This window comes from Typopeltis vanoorti, chromosome 11, assembly GCF_054136105.1.
Source record: "Typopeltis vanoorti isolate ZY-2024b chromosome 11, IOZ_Tvanoo_1.0, whole genome shotgun sequence".
Classification (NCBI taxonomy): Eukaryota; Metazoa; Arthropoda; class Arachnida; order Uropygi; family Thelyphonidae; genus Typopeltis; species Typopeltis vanoorti.
This window is the reverse complement of record NC_143559.1, coordinates 131430646-131449564: the sequence shown is the minus strand read 5'-3', so window position 1 is coordinate 131449564 and position 18919 is coordinate 131430646. Positions and strand designations below refer to the sequence as shown.

The following is an 18919-nucleotide window of genomic DNA, read 5'->3' as shown; positions in this document are numbered from 1 at the left end:
TAATATCATGTTTTTAAAACTCTAGAATGGTAGTGCTTGTAGGCAGGAATGATTTAGGCAGTGATAAATATAGTATGAGATAGGATATGAAAGGATTATTATTGGAAAAAAAATTGACACATGAAAGTTCAGATTAAAAGGAATTATTAAATGATTGACCAGAGAGTTAGAGATACATTTACAAAATTTCATCATCATCATCATCAAATTCCTGCCATGTACCCTCAAGGGGTGTACAGGATATGATACTACTACATGAAAAAAATGACATCATTATTAACTTCCTATCAAACAATTTTCCTCCAAATCAGCCTGTTACTTGTCTAGACTGCAACATTATCAGATCGTATATTTCTATCGTCTAAGGCACTTTGTACCGTATCAATCCACCTATATCTTGGTCTTCCTCTGGGTCATTTTCCTGCCAACCTGACAGAGAACACTTGTTTTGCTAATCTTTCCTCGCCCATTCTGTTTAGGTGACCATACCACCTGAGATTAACTCTGCTAACGCATTCCTGGATGCAGACAATGTCAAGTTCTTTCCTAATATCCTCGTTTTTAATATGATATTGCCATTGATGCCATCTGTTCACGCCTATAATCTTTCTCAGGACTCTCATATCTGCGGTCTCTAGTCTTTGGTCACGTGTTTTACTTCTGACCGAGCTCTCAGATCGATAAGTTAAAACTGGTTTGAACACTGTCTTGTATACAGCTAATTTAGTGTTTCGACTAATTTCTCTCTTATTCCATATGAATTTATTCAGTTGACTTCCTACCATACCAGCTTTGCTGATTTTGTTGTCTATTTCTATATTTAATTTACCATCGTCAGTAAAAATCATGCCTAAGTAGCTGAAATGTTTCACTTGTTCCACAGGTTCTCCATTCACAACACAGTTCACATTTTCAATGATTCTACCTATTTTCATTGTCTTTGTCTTTTTATTGCTGACCTTCATACCATATCTATTACAACAGCTATTCAATTTAGTCAGAGAATCTTGTAGCGAATTTATTTAGAAGTATAACATCATCCGCATAAAGCAAAGAGCTGACATTAACATCTCCAATTTTGATATCATGTTTAATACCACTTTCCTTCATAATGTGATCCATATAGATAATGAATAACAGAGAGGATAATGTACATCCTTGTCTCACACCAGATTTAACATTAAACCATCTTACTGTACTTCCTTCAATTCTAACTGCTGACTTACAACTTAAATAAAGACTAAGTATTGCTTGATATAATGCCCCATTCACACCATATAACTGCAGCGTATTGAATAGCTTCTCTCTTGGCACCTTATCATATGCCTTTTCCAAATCGACAAAACTTAAATACAGATGTTTGTTATATTCCCATGCTTTCCAAACTATTTGTTGTAAAGTGAAGATGTGATCCTGACAGCCTCTATTTGGTCTGAATCCAGCTTCTTCTTCACCAAGTTTTTCTTCCACAATTCTTCTCAACCGTTTCTCAAGCATACTTGCATAGATCTTGCCAGGAACACTCAGTAGGGAATTACCTCTGTAATCTCACATTCAGTTTTATTTCCCTTTTTATATATGGATACTATTAGAGCTCTACTCCAATCATCGGAAATTCGTCCCTCTGTCCAGGCTTTCTGAACTATGCAGTGCAGCCACTGTAAGACTTTTATACCACCTGGTAATTAATTTACGGAATTAACAACGCATATAAAGTATATTAATTAAAGATAACTTTAATGAATCACTTCTATATTTCGGCAATGTCACATTGCCATCTTCAGGAAGATAAAGATATGGTATGTGCACTAAGGAACTAACAAAGCAAATGAGGAAGAAAGTAAGAAACTAATTTTGTTCCTAAAGTCCTAATGGTGCCCTCTTGTGGGCTAATTTGGTAGTCTTGGCAGTTGGGCTGAAGTTCTCATAATGAAAGTCTCCCAAATTTGGGGCAGTTTCATGCACCCAAATTTGTTGAGGTTAGGAACGTTTTTTAGAGCTGCTGAAGATTCTTTGAATAATCTTTCGTATTTAAACTTGCTGCGATGGATTATTTTTGTTTTCTTCCAACGAATTTTATGGTGGGTATCTAAGGCATGGTCTGCCAGCCCAGAGCGGCTGTACTGGTGAAACCGGATGTAGTCTTGGTGTTCTGAAATCCTGATATTTGTTGTTCTGCCTGTTTGGCCAAAGTAGGATAATTTGCAGCTGCAAGGGACCTGGTATACACCAGGTAGGTCTAGGGGAAGTGGTTGGTCTTTGGTAGAGCGGATAAGGGAAGCCAACTTTTTATATGGTCTGTAACAGGAAGTAAGGTCATATTTTTTGAGGATATTAGTTATTTTTTCAGAGGTGCCCTGGATGTAGGGGATAGTGATAGACTTGGTGTAGTCTTTATTGTGGAGGGGGGGAAGGGGGGTTGTGGTTTACAGGTTTTAGTATTTTTTGGATTTTTTTGGGGTTATAGCCATTGGCTAAGAAAGTGTTGAGGATGTGGTTTAGTTCCATAGTCAGGGCCTTGTCATCTGAGCAGATTAATTTTGCCCTGTTATATAGTGTTTTTATCACCCCATATTGTTGTGAGGGGGGGTGGTGGGATTGCTGGTGAATGTATCTGCCAGTGTGGGTGAGTTTTCTGTAAACAGAGAAAACCAAAGATCCATCAAGCTGGCGGGTGATTAAAGTGTCTAGGAAGGGGAGGGTGTTGTTTTCCTCTTTTTCTAAGGTGAACTGGACTCTGGGATGTTGGTTGTTTAAGTGTGTTAGGAAGGAGTGGAGTGTGTCTGAGCCATGTGGCCATATAGCAAACACATCATCAACATAACGAAGCCAAATAGTGGGTTTTTGTGGGGCGGAGTTTAAGGCTTTCTCTTCAAATGTCTCCATAAAGAAATTGGCCAAGGGTGGGGAAAGTGGTGAACCCATGGCTGTCTCCTCTATCTGTTTGTAGAACTTTCCTTGCCAAACGAAATAGCCTGAGTTCATTGTGAACTGAAATAGGGCTGAGATATCGGGAAACTTGGCTTGGATGAGCTCAAGGGTGGGACATTCTTTGAGTGGGACATTCGTGAATAGGGAGGAGACGTCAAAACTGACCATTATGTCAGTGTGTTGGAGTGCGAAGTTTTCTATACTGGCTTTAAAGTGGGCCGAGTTTTTTATGTGTGATGGTGTGTTGCCAGTGTAGTGTGTGAGCGTTTTGGCTAAATGTTTGGCTAATTTATATGTGGGGGAATCAATGCCATCCACTATGGGATGCAATGGCACATTTTGTTTATGTATTTTTGGGAGTCCATATAATCGGGGGGGTCTAGAGTTATAAGGTTTAAGTTTGTTGGTGACTTCCACAGGCCAAGAAGTGACCTTCTTAAGGAGTCTGTGGATAGTTCTAATCTGAGAGCTGGTCGGATTATATTCAATGGGGAGGTAAGTAGTACGGTCTCGTATTAAAGAATTTAGCTTACCTTTGTAGTCTTTTTGATTGAGTACCACAGTGGCGCTTCCCTTATCAGCTTTGGTGATTGCTATTTTTTTGTTGTTTTTTAATTCTTGTAGGACTGTATATTCGTTTTTGGATAAGTTGGATTTTGGAGGTTTTGCTTTAGTGAGAACACCGACTACATCCAGTCTCAACGTTGTTGGCGATATGGTTAGGCAGGTTGCGAATTCCACGCTCTATTTGGATCATGATTTCTTCAGCAGGTATCCTTTTAGGAGCTAGGGCGAAATTGTGACCACGTGAAAGTGCGGTGAGTGCTTCAGGTTTTAAAACTGCCGACGAGAGGGTGACTACTGTGTTAAGTGGTGGATGGGGTACAGAAGTAGAAGTCTTTGTCAGGTTTTCGTATTTTTTCACGTGCCGACTACGTATTTTTTTGAATTCCTTTCTTGCCGATGTGCATGAGATGTCATGAAGTATAGACCATAGATCGAGACCGAGTGTGTTAGAAAGCTCTTCCTCTAGCGCCCGTAAGGTTTTGTTTTCGTCGGCAAGGAGAACGCGCGTCGCGGTAATTTGTTCTCTTAACAGGGCGAAGCTAGTGCGGTTATAAATGCGTAGAGCTTTCTCGGAAGTAAAACGGTGCTTCAATTTGACACAGTTGGGGATCACTTTGTTATCCTGGCAGCGTTTTAGGAACGTCAGACGATTTATTTGCCTCGATATCTTCAACCTCAATTTGGCGTATTGATGGGCCTTTCGTGCGATTGCATCTCCGTGGATGATCATGATTCTAGTAGTAAGACTTATACGTTGGTTAGACATAACTGGTAATTAATTTACGGAATTAACAACGCATATAAAGTATATTAATTAAATATAACTTTAATGAATCACTTCTATATTTCGGCAATGTCACATTGCCATCTTCAGGAACATAAAGATATGGTATGTGCACTAAGGAACTAACAAAGCAATTTCTTACTTTCTTCCTCATTTGCTTTGTTAGTTCCTTAGTGCACACACCATATCTTTATGTTCCTGAAGATTTCGCCAGGGAACCAGGGTGAACAGCGAAAAGTCAGCTACTGGAACAAATCTGAAAACAAACCCCAACTTAACATCACCAGAGTTAAAGATCGGTACTATCAACGTAAGAAGCCTGAATGGCGAAGAAATGGAGCTAGCTGAGGAATTAGATAAGTACCAGATCGACATAATAGGGGTGACTGAAACAAAAAAGACAAAAAATGGTGAGATCTTTCTGAGCAATAAATACAAAATGTTATATTCAGGCAATGACAATCAAGGAAAAGAAGGAGTAGCTATAGTATTCAACACAAAATACGAGGCTAATCTTCTTGAATGGCAGTCAGTCTCAAGTAGAGTAATGTGGGCAAATATGAGAATGGAGAACTGGACAATGAGACTTATTTGTGCCTATGGTCCCACAGAATGTTCTACTAAGGTAGAAGTGGAGGAATTTTTTGAGGCTTTAGAAAAAGCAACTGACACAATGAAAAAGGAAAAGTTGGTCCTTGTTGGGGATCTAAATAGCAGAGTAGGAAATGATTGTGAGGCATTCAAAAATATTTTGGGAAAATTTGGAGAAAAGAGCAAAGCTAATAATAATGGCAAATATCTGTTGGATTTCTGCTCACGACATGGACTGGTTATTACTAACACCATGTTCCAACATACAAATGTGCACAAATTCACATGGAGAGAAGAGGCTAGGAATAAGAAAAGTCTCAATGACTATGTTATTGTTGATAGTGATGTTTTCTCCCTGGTGCAGGACACCAGAGTGTACAGAGGATTTGAAATTGGAAGTGATCACTATTTAGTCTTGAGCAGGATAAAATTGAATTTCATATTGAAAAGAATAACATGTAAGAAAGTTTTAAAGCGAATAAAAGTTGAGCAGCTCTCAGATGTGAACTGTAGACTAAAATACAGAAATATTATTGAAAAGAAAATGAAAGAGTTTGAGAACAGGAATCAAACCTTGGAGATTCAGTTGTAAACTCTGAAGGAAACATTGATTGATTCTGCCAGAGAAGCATGTGGTGAGGTTGTCTGCAAGGATAAAAAAATCAGAACTCCCTGGTGGACACAGGAAGTTAAAGAGGCAGTGAAGGAAAAGAAGAAAGCATATCAAAAGTTCCTGTCAAATAAGTCTGCTTGTGCTCTTAGAGAATATAGAGACAAATGTAAGAAAGCTAAACAGTGTGTAAAACTAGCTAAACAAAAGTCATGGGAGGACTTTGGCAAGAATATAGAAAATAAATATCAAGAAGGTGGCAAAATATTCTGGAGGTTGTTGAAGAAGCTTAGGAATGGAGGAAAGAGTGCTGTAAAAGGAATTAAAGATGATAAAGGTGAAATGAAAACAGGAGAAAAAGATATCCTTGAAGTATGAAGTAATTACTTTGAAAAACTGCTAAATGAAACAAGCAGTGATGACAGCACAGTGGTAAAAAACACTGATCAGGCATGCAGGCAGGAATACATATCCATACTTGAAGTAGAAAAAGCCATCAAAGGCTTGAAATGTGGAAAGGCAGCTGGAGTAGATATTCGACCAGAAATGCTGAAATATGGTAGTATAAGAGTCTTACAGTGGCTGCACTGCATAGTTCAGAAAGCCTGGACAGAGAGACGAATTCCCGATGATTGGAGTAGAACTCTCATAGTACCCATATATAAAAATGAAATAAAACTGAATGTGAGAATTACAGAGGTATTTCAGATCTTCATTTTACGACAAATAGTCGAGAAAGCATGGGAATATAACAAACATCTGTATTTAAGTTTTGTCGATTTGGAAAAGGCATATGATAAGGTGCCAAGAGAGAAGCTATTCAATACGCTGCAGTTATATGGTGTGAATGGGGCATTATATCAAGCAATACTTAGTCTTTATTTAAGTTGTAAGTCAGCAGTTAGAATTAAAGGAAGTACAGTAAGATGGTTTAATGTTAAATCTGGTGTGAGACAAGGATGTACATTATCCCCTCTGTTATTCATTATCTATATGGATCACATTATGAAGGAAAGTGGTATTAAACATGATATCAAAATTGGAGATGTTAATGTCAGCTCTTTGCTTTATGCGGATGATGTTATACTTCTAAATAAATTCGCTACAAGATTCTCTGACTAAATTGAATAGCTGTTGTAATAGATATGGTATGAAGGTCAGCAATAAAAAGACAAAGACAATGAAAATAGGTAGAATCATTGAAAATGTGAACTGTGTTGTGAATGGAGAACCTGTGGAACAAGTGAAACATTTCAGCTACTTAGGCATGATTTTTACTGACGATGGTAAATTAAATATAGAAATAGACAACAAAATCAGCAAAGCTGGTATGGTAGGAAGTCAACTGAATAAATTCATATGGAATAAGAGAGAAATTAGTCGAAACACTAAATTAGCTGTATACAAGACAGTGTTCAAACCAGTTTTAACTTATCGATCTGAGAGCTCGGTGAGAAGTAAAACACGTGACCAAAGACTAGAGACCGCAGATATGAGAGTCCTGAGAAAGATTATAGGCGTGAACAGATGGCATCAATGGCAATATCATATTAAAAACGAGGATATTAGGAAAGAACTTGACATTGTCTGCATCCAGGAATGCGTTAGCAGAGTTAATCTCAGGTGGTATGGTCACCTAAACAGAATGGGCGAGGAAAGATTAGCAAAACAAGTGTTCTCTGTCAGGTTGGCAGGAAAATGACCCAGAGGAAGACCAAGATATAGGTGGATTGATACGGTACAAAGTGCCTTAGACGATAGAAATATACGATCTGATAATGTTGCAGTCTAGACAAGTAACAGACTGATTTGGAGGAAAATTGTCGATAGGAAGTTAGTAATGATATAATTTTTTCATGTAGTACTATCATATCCTGTACACCCCTTGAGGGTACATGGCAGGAATTTGATGATGATGATGAATAATAATAACAAGGTAAGTCAATTAAAATACCAGGAAAAAGAAGTAATACAATACAGTGATTCAAGATTTAATTTTGTGCTTGATGATGGTGTCACTGGGAACTATGTGCTGAATGCAATAGAGGAAGAGAAAAAAAAAGAGATTGTAGTGCTTGTAGGCACAAATGATTTAAATAGTCATAAATATAGTATGAGAGAGGATATGAAAGGATTGCAGGAAGATGAGAGAAAGAAAAGTGGAAAAGGGAAAATCGTTAGTGTATTACCGAGATACAACAGTATCAAGTTAAGATGCAAGGCTATGATAGATTAATTATTCAATGCATAGGCTACGTAGAAAAAGTGGGTGCGTGTTTTTTGATGTGTGGAATGAGTTTGATGGTAGAAAAAACTGTATAAGGAGGATGGCCTGCACTTGATGGCATCAGGGATCTGAAGAAATAACTTACTGGAGTGAGACCTGATGCCACGTCAGGGAAATTATATCATCTTGGGAGGAACACTGAGAATGTGCTTTTAAGTTCATCTAGAGTGTATAGACATAATAATGACATGAATGTAAATGAGCATGGTTATGAACTGGGTGAAAGAGTGGATTATACTTTGGGTTTGGACTTTTTTTAGTGTGTCTGGGGATGGAAATGAGGAATTTGTCCCACTGAGCCAAGCATACTGTAGGCATTCGGTGAAAGCATACAAAAAAGCCAGGAAGTAACTTGTTGTGTCTATACACAAATGCCAAGAGCATTAGAAAGAAATTGGTTAAGTTTGCTGCTTTGGTAAATACATCATGGCCTAAAATTGTTGGCATTAGTGAAAACTGGCTTTGAGAGTTACATGTAGTAACTGGAATCAAGTATAAAGGTTATAGTATTTTTAGGAATGACAGAAGAGACAGTAGAGGAGGGATACTACTAATGATATCAGATGACTTGAGTCCAGTTAGGGCAGAAACTCATGAAAGTAATAATGGTAATAATATCCTGTGTTGCAGAGGCTAATAGGATGAAATATATGGTGGGGTATTGTTAAAGCCAAGTTCTGGATTTCACTTGTTACAGAATAGTATGCAGCACCTACCAGATCTGTAATTTAAGTGATAAGGATTATAACATTTTAATCCTTGGCTAAATAGATGTAAGGATGAAGACACAGAGAAATGCTGTAGCCTGTATCTGGAGAATTCCCAGATAAAAGCACAACCTCCATCAAAGTTTTTAACTACCTTTTTTGAGCCATTTATTCCAGCAAAACTGTCTAATTATCTAGGGATAATTCAGATTCCACCTGCTTTGCATAAGCATGCTGGGGGGGGGATATAATCAAATTCCATCACTGATGGATTTGAACTTACATCTATTTCTTTATTTACTAAATTATTTACAGGACATTCTTGCTAATTTATTTCAAGCTTTCTTCATTCAAGGATACTAGTTAGAATAATATGTTCCATGTTCAACTATGAGCTGTAAAATGTTATCAATTTTGTTTAGTACTACAATGTAAATAATCTGCATTATATCAGCTTTGTATAATAACAGAACTTTTCTGCTTGCCATTAAAAAGAGAAGGAATGTTAGGAAACATTCTGGAATGAAAAGAATTAATAATGAGCAAATGGAGACTCAAAAAAAAAAAGCACCCATATAAGAAAAATCAAAATAGTATTTTCCACTATTATTCAGAATGCAAAATGGAACATAGTGTATTTTCAGTAGAAATTTTCAGTAATACATAATGTCAGGTTTACTGCAGCATACAAGACAAAACATATGAGCATTAAAAAATTTATTTACATAAATGTTCACAACAGCAAGAATGTCACCTAAATGTACTCCAAAACTGAGCTCCTAAAATTCCATCAGGGGGAGGAATTTTTCCAGTTTTTAATGTTCTTTGTAGAAAATCTTCCAACCTCGACACTGGTCCCCCAGAAACGCCAGGAGTGGTTTGCTTTATTTTTGGAAAGTAGTCTTTACATAAAGCATGAAGCAGTTTTACAAACTGCTTTCCATAAGTTTTCTGTAATGAATACCCAGCCACATTAAGAAAATCATAAAGCAATGTAGCTGTGATATCAGGCCTTGGATCTAGATTTAAAATTCTTGCAAGCCATCTCCAGCCATACTGCAAGCTATAAGGATGAGGGGATTTAAATCCTGGTGGTAGATCACTTTGAATAATTGCAGCATACAGTCTCATGATACCACTCATTCTTTTAAGGAATTTGTCTTGTTTTTCAACTACACCACCAGAATATTGATAACCTAAAGACCTAGAAAAATAAAATATAGAAAAACTTAACTGATATATAAAATGATGATTTTAATATTAAAGAACAGAATGGGTTTTAATGGTTTTCACTTTTAAGTTAATAAAACCCAAAAATTATACTTAATTACACAAAATTATAAATTACATTTGATCAATTCTAGAAGATTTATCTGGCATGTGAAGAATCAAGATAGTAAATTCATTTGCATCCCCTTCATACAAACACCCAAAATCATAAATACACATCATTTATACAAATCACTGGATTTGTATAAATATATTCAATTGTCATGATTCATTCACAGTTTATTTTGACATGTAGATGGAATTTATTTGTATTTATTTATTCATCTTTATATTTAAATATATAGATGGTAAGATGATTTTTTAAAACTGTTAAATACAGAACAAGAAATTCTTAATATGTTCTATGTTTGACTATGAAATGTTTAAAATGTTTCCCATTTTATTCAGTAATGCGGTCCAAATGGAATAAATGTTTATGATGTAAAAGGGGGAAGTGAGGGAGAAGCATCCACATGCTCTCGTTCTTAGAAATCCCCCCCCCCCTCTAGAAAGATAATTATTGTTAAATTAAACAGATTTTTCTTGCATATTAAGAATTTGGGATTTAGCGGACCAAATTGTATTCTTATTGGTTAAACCAAAATAAAAAAAAATGATGGTACAACATGACAAAATTCATGCTGGCTGGGGCGTTGCCCGGTTAAACAAGGCCCCCGTTGATTTCGCTAGGGAACCAGGGCGAACAGCATAAAGTTAACTACTGGAACAAATCTGAAAACAAACCCCAACTCAACATCACCAGAGTTAAAGATCAGTACTATCAACATAAGAAGAATGAATGGCAAAGAAATGGAGCTAGCTGAGGAAATAGATAAGTACCAGATAGACATAATAGGGGTGACTGAAACAAAAAAGACAAAAACTGGTGAGATCTTTCTGAGCAATAAATACAAAATGTTATATTCAGGCAATGACAATCAAGGAAAAGAAGGAGTAGCCATAGTATTCAACAAAAAATACGAGGCTAATCTTCTTGAATGGCAGTCAGTCTCAAGTAGAGTAATGTGGGCAAATATGAGAATGGGGAACTGGACAATGAGACTTATTTGTGCCTATGGTCCCACAGAAGGTTCTACTAAGGTAGAAGTAGAGGAATTTTTTGAGGCTTTAGAAAAAGCAACTGACACAATGAAAAAGGAAAAGTTGGTCCTTGTTGGGGATCTAAATAGCAGAGTAGGAAATGATTGTCAGACATACAAAAACATTTTGGGAAAATTTGGAGAAAAGAGCAAAGCTAATTATAATGGCTAATATCTGTTGGATTTCTGCTCAGGACATGGACTGGTTATTACTAACACCATGTTCCAACATAAAAATGTGCACAAATTCACATGGAGAGAAGAGGCAAGGAATAAGAAAAGTCTCATCGACTATGTTATTGTTGATAGTGATGTTTTCTCCCTGGTGCAGGACACCAGAGTGTACAGAGGATTTGAAATTGGAAATGATCACTATTTAGTCTTGAGCAGGATAAAATTGAATTTTATATTGAAAAGAATAATATGTAAGAAAGTTTTAAAGCGAATAAAAGTTGAGCAGCTCTCAGATGTGAACTGTAGACTAAAATACACAAAGATTATTGAAGAAAAAAATGAAAGAGTTTGAGAACAGGAATCAAACCTTGGAGATTCAGTGGCAAGCTGAAGAAAACATTGATTGATTCTGCAAGAGAGGCATGTGGTGAGGTTGTCTGCAAGGATAAAAAAATCAGAACTCCCTGGTGGACACAGGAAGTTAAACAGGCAGTGAATTAAAAGACGAAAGCATATCAAAAGTTCCTGGCAAATAAGTGAGCTTGTGCTCTTAGAGAATACAGAGACAAATGCTAGAATGCTAAACATTGTGTAAAACTAGCTAAAAAAAAGTCATGGGAGGACTTTGGCAAGAATATAGAAAATAAATATCAAGAATAAGTAAATAAGAAAAAGATAAAGAAGCAAAAATAAATAGTAAAATATTCTGGAGGTTGTTGAAGAAGCTTAGGAATGGAGGAAAGAGTGCTGTAAAAGGAGTTAGAGATGATAAAGGTCACATGAAAACGGGAGAAAAAGATATCCTTGAAGTATAGAGTAATTACTTTGAAAAACTGGTAAATGAAACAAGCAGTGATGACAGCACAGTGGTAAAAAACACTGACCAGGCATTCAGTCAGGAATACATATCCATACTTCAAATAGAAAAAGCAATCAAAGGCTTGAAATGTGGAAAGGCAGCAGGAGTAGATGATATTTGACCAGAAATGCTGAAGTATGGTGGTATAAGAGTCTTACAGTGGCTGCTCTGCATAGTTCAGAAAACCTGGACAGAGGGACGAATTCCCGATGATTGGAGTAGAGCTCTCATAGTACCCATATATTAAAAAGGGAAATAAGACTGAATGTGAAAATTACAGAGGTATTTCCCTACTGAGTGTTCCTGGCAAGATCTATGCAAGTATACTTGAGAAATGGTTGAGAAGAATTGTGGAAGAAAAGCTTGGTGAAGAACAAGCTGGATTCAGGCCAAATAGAGGCTGTCAGGATCAGATCTTCACTTTATGACAAATAGTCAAGAATGCATCGGAATATAACAGAGATCTGTATTTAAGTTTTGTCGATTTGGAAAAGGCATATGACAAGGTGCCAAGAGATAAGCTATTCAATACGCCACAGTTATATGGTGTCAGTGGGGCATTATATCAAGCAATACTTAGTCTTTATTTGAGTTGTAAGTCAGCAGTTAGAATTGAAGGAAGTACAGGAAGATGGTTTAATGTTAAATTTGGTGTGAGACAAGGATGTACATTATCCCCCTCTGTTATTCATTATCTATATGGATCACATTATGAAGGAAAGTGGTATTAAACATGATATCAAAATTGGGGATGTTAATGTCAGCTCTTTGCTTTATGTTAATGATGTTATACTTCTAAATAAATCCGATACAAGTCTGCAAGATTCTCTGAATAAATTGAATAGCTGTTGTAATAGATATGGTATGAAGGTCAGCAATAAAAAGACAAAGACAATGAAAATAGGCAGAATCATTGAAAATGTCAACTGTGTTGTGAATGGAGAACCTGTGAACAAGTGAAACATTTCAGCTACTTAAGCACGATTTTTAGTGAAGATGGTAAGTTAAATATGGAAATAGACGACAGAATCAGCAAAGCTGGTATGGTAGGAAGTCAATTGAATAAATTCATATGGAATAAGAGAGAAATTAGTCGCAACACTAAATTAGCTTTATACAAGACAGTGTTCAAACCAGTTTTAACTTATCGATCTGAGAGCTCGGTCAGAAGTAAAACACTTCACCAAAGACTAGAGACCGCAGATATGAGAGTCCTGAGAAAGATTATAGGCATGAACAGATGGTATCAATGGCAATATCATATTAAAAACGATTATATTAGGAAAGAACTTGATATTGTCAACATCCAGGAATGCATTAGTAGAGTTAATCTCAGGTGGTATGGTCACTTAAACAGAATGGGCGAAGAAAGATTAGCAAAACAAGTGTTCTCTGCCAGGTTGGCAGTAAAACGACCCAGATGAAGACCAAGATATAGGTGGATTGATATGGTACAAAGTGCCTTAGACGATAGAAATATAAGATCTGATAATGTTGGAGTCTCGACATGTAACAGCCTGATTTGGAGGAAAATTGTAGATTGGAAGTTAGTAATGATGTAATTTTTTTCATGTTGTACTATCATATCCTGTACACCCCTTGAGAGTACATGGCAGGAATTTGATATTGATGATGATTAAGAATGATTCAAGGTCTATAATAACAAACGATTTGGTATGTAGGTTGTGTTGGAGGAATGGTGTTGAGCATGCAGATTACATTTGAATAGATTTGGAATTAGATAATGGATATTGTTGATCTTGTGTGAGGAGAACATGAAGACTCAAAAATGAAGGCTGTTCAGTAAAAATGAGAATGTAAGAAGAAATGATTGGATGTTACAATACAGGTCAATGACTGGAGAGAGAGATGGACCATAAAGAAATAACATGGCAAATTTATTTTATTGTGAAAACCATTATGATTTTCACCAATGCTTGATATATCAAGAATAAAGATGAGAAGTTCGTTGCAAGTGATGGATGGTTGCAAACTAGAAAATTACATTGACAAATTCGACATTTTTGGTTTCCCATGAAGCACAAGTAGGTGAGGGATTAACTTCAGTATGCTAAAATCAACCATGAACTTAAAATTGGCATCATCCTTCAGCTTTTCAGAAATCAAAATTGTACATTGACATACTAACTGCATTTCATATGACAATTTATTTACATTAAAATTGTCTTATACTTTAGCTGGCATCAACAGTTCCAATAAGAAGTAAAATAATGAAAGATAATAAAATATTAGAACAAGTAAATACCTTCAAATACCTGGGATGCAAACTGATTATATGAAAATGAAAAAGATATATAGACATTAAAATATCAAACTTTTGTTCAAGTAAAGAGCATAACAAGTAATACATTTAAGTCATGCTTGGTAAAAACTATATAATATCCTGTCTAAGAGAAGAATGAAAATTGATTCAAACAGTGGAGATGAAATTTTTCAGAAAAATAGCTGGATATATCAGAACAGTCACATTTTTAACTAACTGCTCCATGTGACACTATAAACAGATCTACCACTCTCACATGAGGAAGGTGTCACAAAACAGATCAATAAATTCTGTTTCATTCTTCTCATGAGATTTCACTGCTACCCAATCAATGTTCATATAATTAAAGTCATTCATGATCATTACTCATTTTGCACTCATCATGTTTATCTGATAATGCATTTCACTGTCACTAGCAAATGATCCACTAGGAATGTAACTAAATGCTTCAATACATATCTGATCTTTATAGGCTCCACCTCACACCAGATGGCTTCAAATTCACTGCCACATGGAAAATTATTACACATATTGCAGTCAGAGGTTTCTATCTTAACTGGACTCAATCATCCAGTATCATTAGCAGCACACTCCTCTCCTATTCTACCCTTCCTAAACGTACTGTATCCTTTACACACGATACCAGTTATCTGCTGATAGCCAGGTCTCAATAATGCCTACAAGTGAGGGGCCCACTGTGTTCATCAAGGCAATGCAGTAGGGCATTTGTTTCTGATAATCTTGGCATTTGGGTAAAGACATAATAAGTTACCTGCATGTCATCATCATCAAATTCCTGCCATGTACCCTCAAGGGGTGTACAGGATATGACAGTACTACATGAAAAATTACATCATTACTAACTTCCTATCTACAATTTTCCTCCAAATCAGTCTGTTACTTGTCAAAACTCCAACATTATCAGATCTTATATTTCTATCTTCTAAGGCACTTTGTACCGTATCAATCCACCTATATCTTGGTCTTCCTCTGGGTCGTTTTCCTGCCAACCTGGCAGAGAACACTTGTTTTGCTAATCTTTCCTCTCCCATTCTATTTAAGTGACCATACCATCTGAGATTAGCTCTGCTAACGCATTCCTGGATGCTGACAATGTCAAGTTCTTTCCTAATATCCTCATTTTTAATATGATATTGCCATTGATGCCATCTGTTCACGCCTCTAATCTTTCTCAGGACTCTCATATCTGCGGTCTCTAGTCTTTGGTCAAGTGTTTTACTTCTGACCCAGCTCTCAGATCCATAAGTTAAAATTGGTTTGAACACTGTCTTGTATACAGCTAATTTAGTGTTCTGACTAATTTCTTTCTTATTCCATATGAATTTATTCAATTGACTTCCCACGATACCAGCTTTGCTGATTCTGTTGTCTATTTCTATATTTAATTTACCATCTTCAGTAAAAATCGTGCCTAAGTAGCTGAAATGTTTTACTTGTTCCACAGGTTCTCCATTCACAACACAGTTTACATTTTCAATAATTCTGCCTATTTTCATTATCTTTGTCTTTTTATTGCTGACCTTCATACCATATCTATTACAACAGCTATTCAATTTAGTCAGAGAATCTTGCAGACTTGTAGCGGATTTATTTAGAAGTATAACATCATCTGCATAAAGCAAAGAGCTGACATTAACATCTCCAATTTTGATATCAGGTTTAATACCACATTCCTTCATAATGTGAACCATATAGATAACGAATAACAGAGGGGATAATGTACATCCTTGTCTCACACCAGATTTAACATTAAACCAACTTCCTGTACTTCCTTCAATTCTAACTGCTGACTCACAACTCAAATAAAGACTAAGTATTGCTTGATATAATGCCTCAGTGACACCATATAACTGCAGCGTATTGAATAGCTTCTCTCTTGGCACCTTGTCATATGCCTTTTCCAAATCGACAAAACTTAAATACAGATCTTTGTTATATTCCCATGCTTTCTCGACTATTTGCCGTAAAGTGAAGATCTGATCCTGACAGCCTCTATTTGGCCTGAATCCAGCTTGTTCTTCACCAAGCTTTTCTTCCACAATTCTTCTCAACCGTTTCTCAAGTATACTTGCATAGATCTTGCCAAGAACACTCAGTAGGGAAATACCTCTGTAATTCTCACATTCAGTTTTATTTCCCTTTTTATATATGGGTACTATGAGAGCTCTACTCCAATCATCGGGAATTTGTCCCTCTGTCCAGGCTTTCTGAACTATGCAGTGCAGCCACTGTAAGACTCTTATACCACCATACTACAGCATTTCTGGTCGAACATCATCTACTCCTGCTGCCTTTCCACATTTCAAGCCTTTGATGGCTTTTTCTACTTCAAGTATGGATATGTATTCCTGACTGCATGCCTGGTCAGTGTTTTTTATCACTGTGCTGTCATCACTGCTTGTTTCATTTAGCAGTTTTTCAAAGTAATTACTCCATACTTCAAGGATATCTTTTTCTCCTGTTTTCATTTCACCTTTATCATCTCTAATTCCTTTTACAGCACTCTTTCCTCCATTCCTAAGCTTCTTCAACAACCTCCAGAATATTTTGCCACCTTCTTGATATTTATTTTCTATATTCTTGCCTAAGTCCTCCCATGACTTTTGTTTAGCTAGTTTTACACACTGTTTAGCTTTCTTACATTTGTCTCTGTATTCTGTAAGAGTAAAAGCTGACTTATTTGCCAGGAACTTTTGATATGCTTTCTTCTTTTCCTTCACTGCCTCTTTAACTTCCTGTGTCCACCAGGGAGTTCTGATTTTTTTATCCTTGCACAAAACCTCACCACATACTTCTCTGGCAGAATCAATCAATGTTTCCTTCAGAGTTTAAAACTGAATCTCCAAGGGTTGATTCCTGTTCTCAAACTCTTTCATTTTCTTTTCAATAATATTTCTGTATTTTAGTCTACAGTTCACATCTGAGAGCTGCTCAACTTTTATTCGCTTTAAAACTTTCTTACATGTTATTCTTTTCAATATGAAATTCAATTTTATCCTGCTCAAGACTAAATAGTGATCACTTCCAATTTCAAATCCTCTGTACACTCTGGTGTCCTGCACCAGGGAGAAAACATCACTATCAACAATAACATAGTCAATGAGACTTTTCTTATTCCTAGCCTCTTCTCTCCATGTGAATTTGTGCACATTTTTATGTTGGAACATGGTGTCAGTAACAACCAGTCCATGTCCTGAGCAGAAATCCAACAGATATTTGCCATTATTATTAGCTTTGCTTTTTTCTCCAAATTTTCCCAAAATATTTCTATATGTCTCACAATCATTTCCTACTCTGCTATTTAGATCCCCAACAAGGACCAACTTTTCCTTTTTCATTGTGTCAGTTGCTTTTTCTAAAGCATCAAAAAATTCCTCCACTTCTACCTTAGTAGAACCTTCTGTGGGACCATAGGCGCAAATAAGTCTCATTGTCCAGTTCCCCATTCTCATATTTGCCCACATTACTCTACTTGAGACTGACTGCCATTCAAGAAGATTAGCCTCGTATTTTGTGTTGAATACTATGGCTACTCCTTCTTTTCCTTGATTGTCATTGCCTGAATATAACATTTTGTATTTACTGCTCAGAAAGATCTCACCAGTTTTGGTCTTTTTTGTTTCAGTCACCCCTATTATGTCGATCTGGTACTTATCTAATTCCTCAGCTAGCTCCATTTCTTTGCCATTCAGGCTTCTTACGTTGATAGTACCGATCTTTAACTCTGGTGATGTTGAGTTTAGGTTTGTTTTCAGATTTGTTCCAGTAGCTGACTTTTCGCTGTTCGCCCTGGTTCCCTGGCGAAAACAACGGGGGCCTTGTTTAACCGGGCGACGCCCCAGCCGGCATGAAATTTTGTCATGTTGTACCATCATTTTTTATTTTGGTTTAACCAATAAGAATACAATTTGGTCGGCTAAATCCCAAATTGCCAGCCCATCCTCGTTCGTTCAGTATCAAAGTAGATACCCAACAGGGTGCACCGCGAGAAGGTGAGGATTGGACATTAGGTCAGAAGCCCTGGTCGGTTCTCCGCATTCCTTTAAAGGCTATGTGGAGGTCTCCTCTCAGTTATACAGCTTTGACCCTTAAGCACCCCTGCATGTATATTCACTTTTGCAGTCTGTATGACAGGTGTATACCCGCAGATCTCTATTATCTAATGTCTTGTTTATGTAATATCCTTGAACTTGCTTAATAAGACCACACTGGGCTTTTTTTTTTTTGCATGATCATTTCTGCAGTCTGTGTGACCCAGTTGTACAACTTGCAAATCTATATTCTTATCTAATGTCTTCCTTATGCTGACATCCTTACACTTGCTTAATAAGTCTTAACTATTATTTTTTTCCCCTTAATGATGTCCAAGATAATGCACATTCCTCTCATTAACAATTACATATTATGGTTGCTGTTTCATGCAGATTTTCACCATTCCTTCCATCATAATCTAGTTATCCTGACACTTTGAGTTAGGTCTCACATCAATTAATAATTTTTTAAGACTTCTGATATGAAACACATTCACATGTAGGCCATCCTTCTTATACAAATCCATTTTTTCCTCTTTTTGTGATCATTCTTTCTACACCACCTATGCATCAAATTGTCTGCCATTGTATCCCCCCTTCTTGTTAATTTATTTATATCATATCTAACTATTTTCCTTTTCTGACTCTTCACTCTTGCTTCTTATAATGGTCCTTTCACATCCACTCTCTTATACTGCATTTAT

At 36.5% G+C, this 18919-nt stretch overlaps 1 protein-coding gene across 1 annotated transcript in view; it reads right to left on the bottom strand.

Moving 5' to 3' along the window:
- Positions 1-9165: 9165 nt before the first annotated feature.
- Positions 9166-18919, bottom strand: part of Gle1 (Gle1 RNA export mediator) — a 150306-nt gene continuing 140552 nt past the window's right edge. Inside the window, exon 12 of the mRNA XM_090400627.1 lies at positions 9166-9681. Within this exon, the coding sequence (XP_090256753.1) occupies positions 9228-9681 (454 nt within the window). The 3' untranslated portion in view covers positions 9166-9227. The remainder of the gene's footprint in view (positions 9682-18919) is intronic.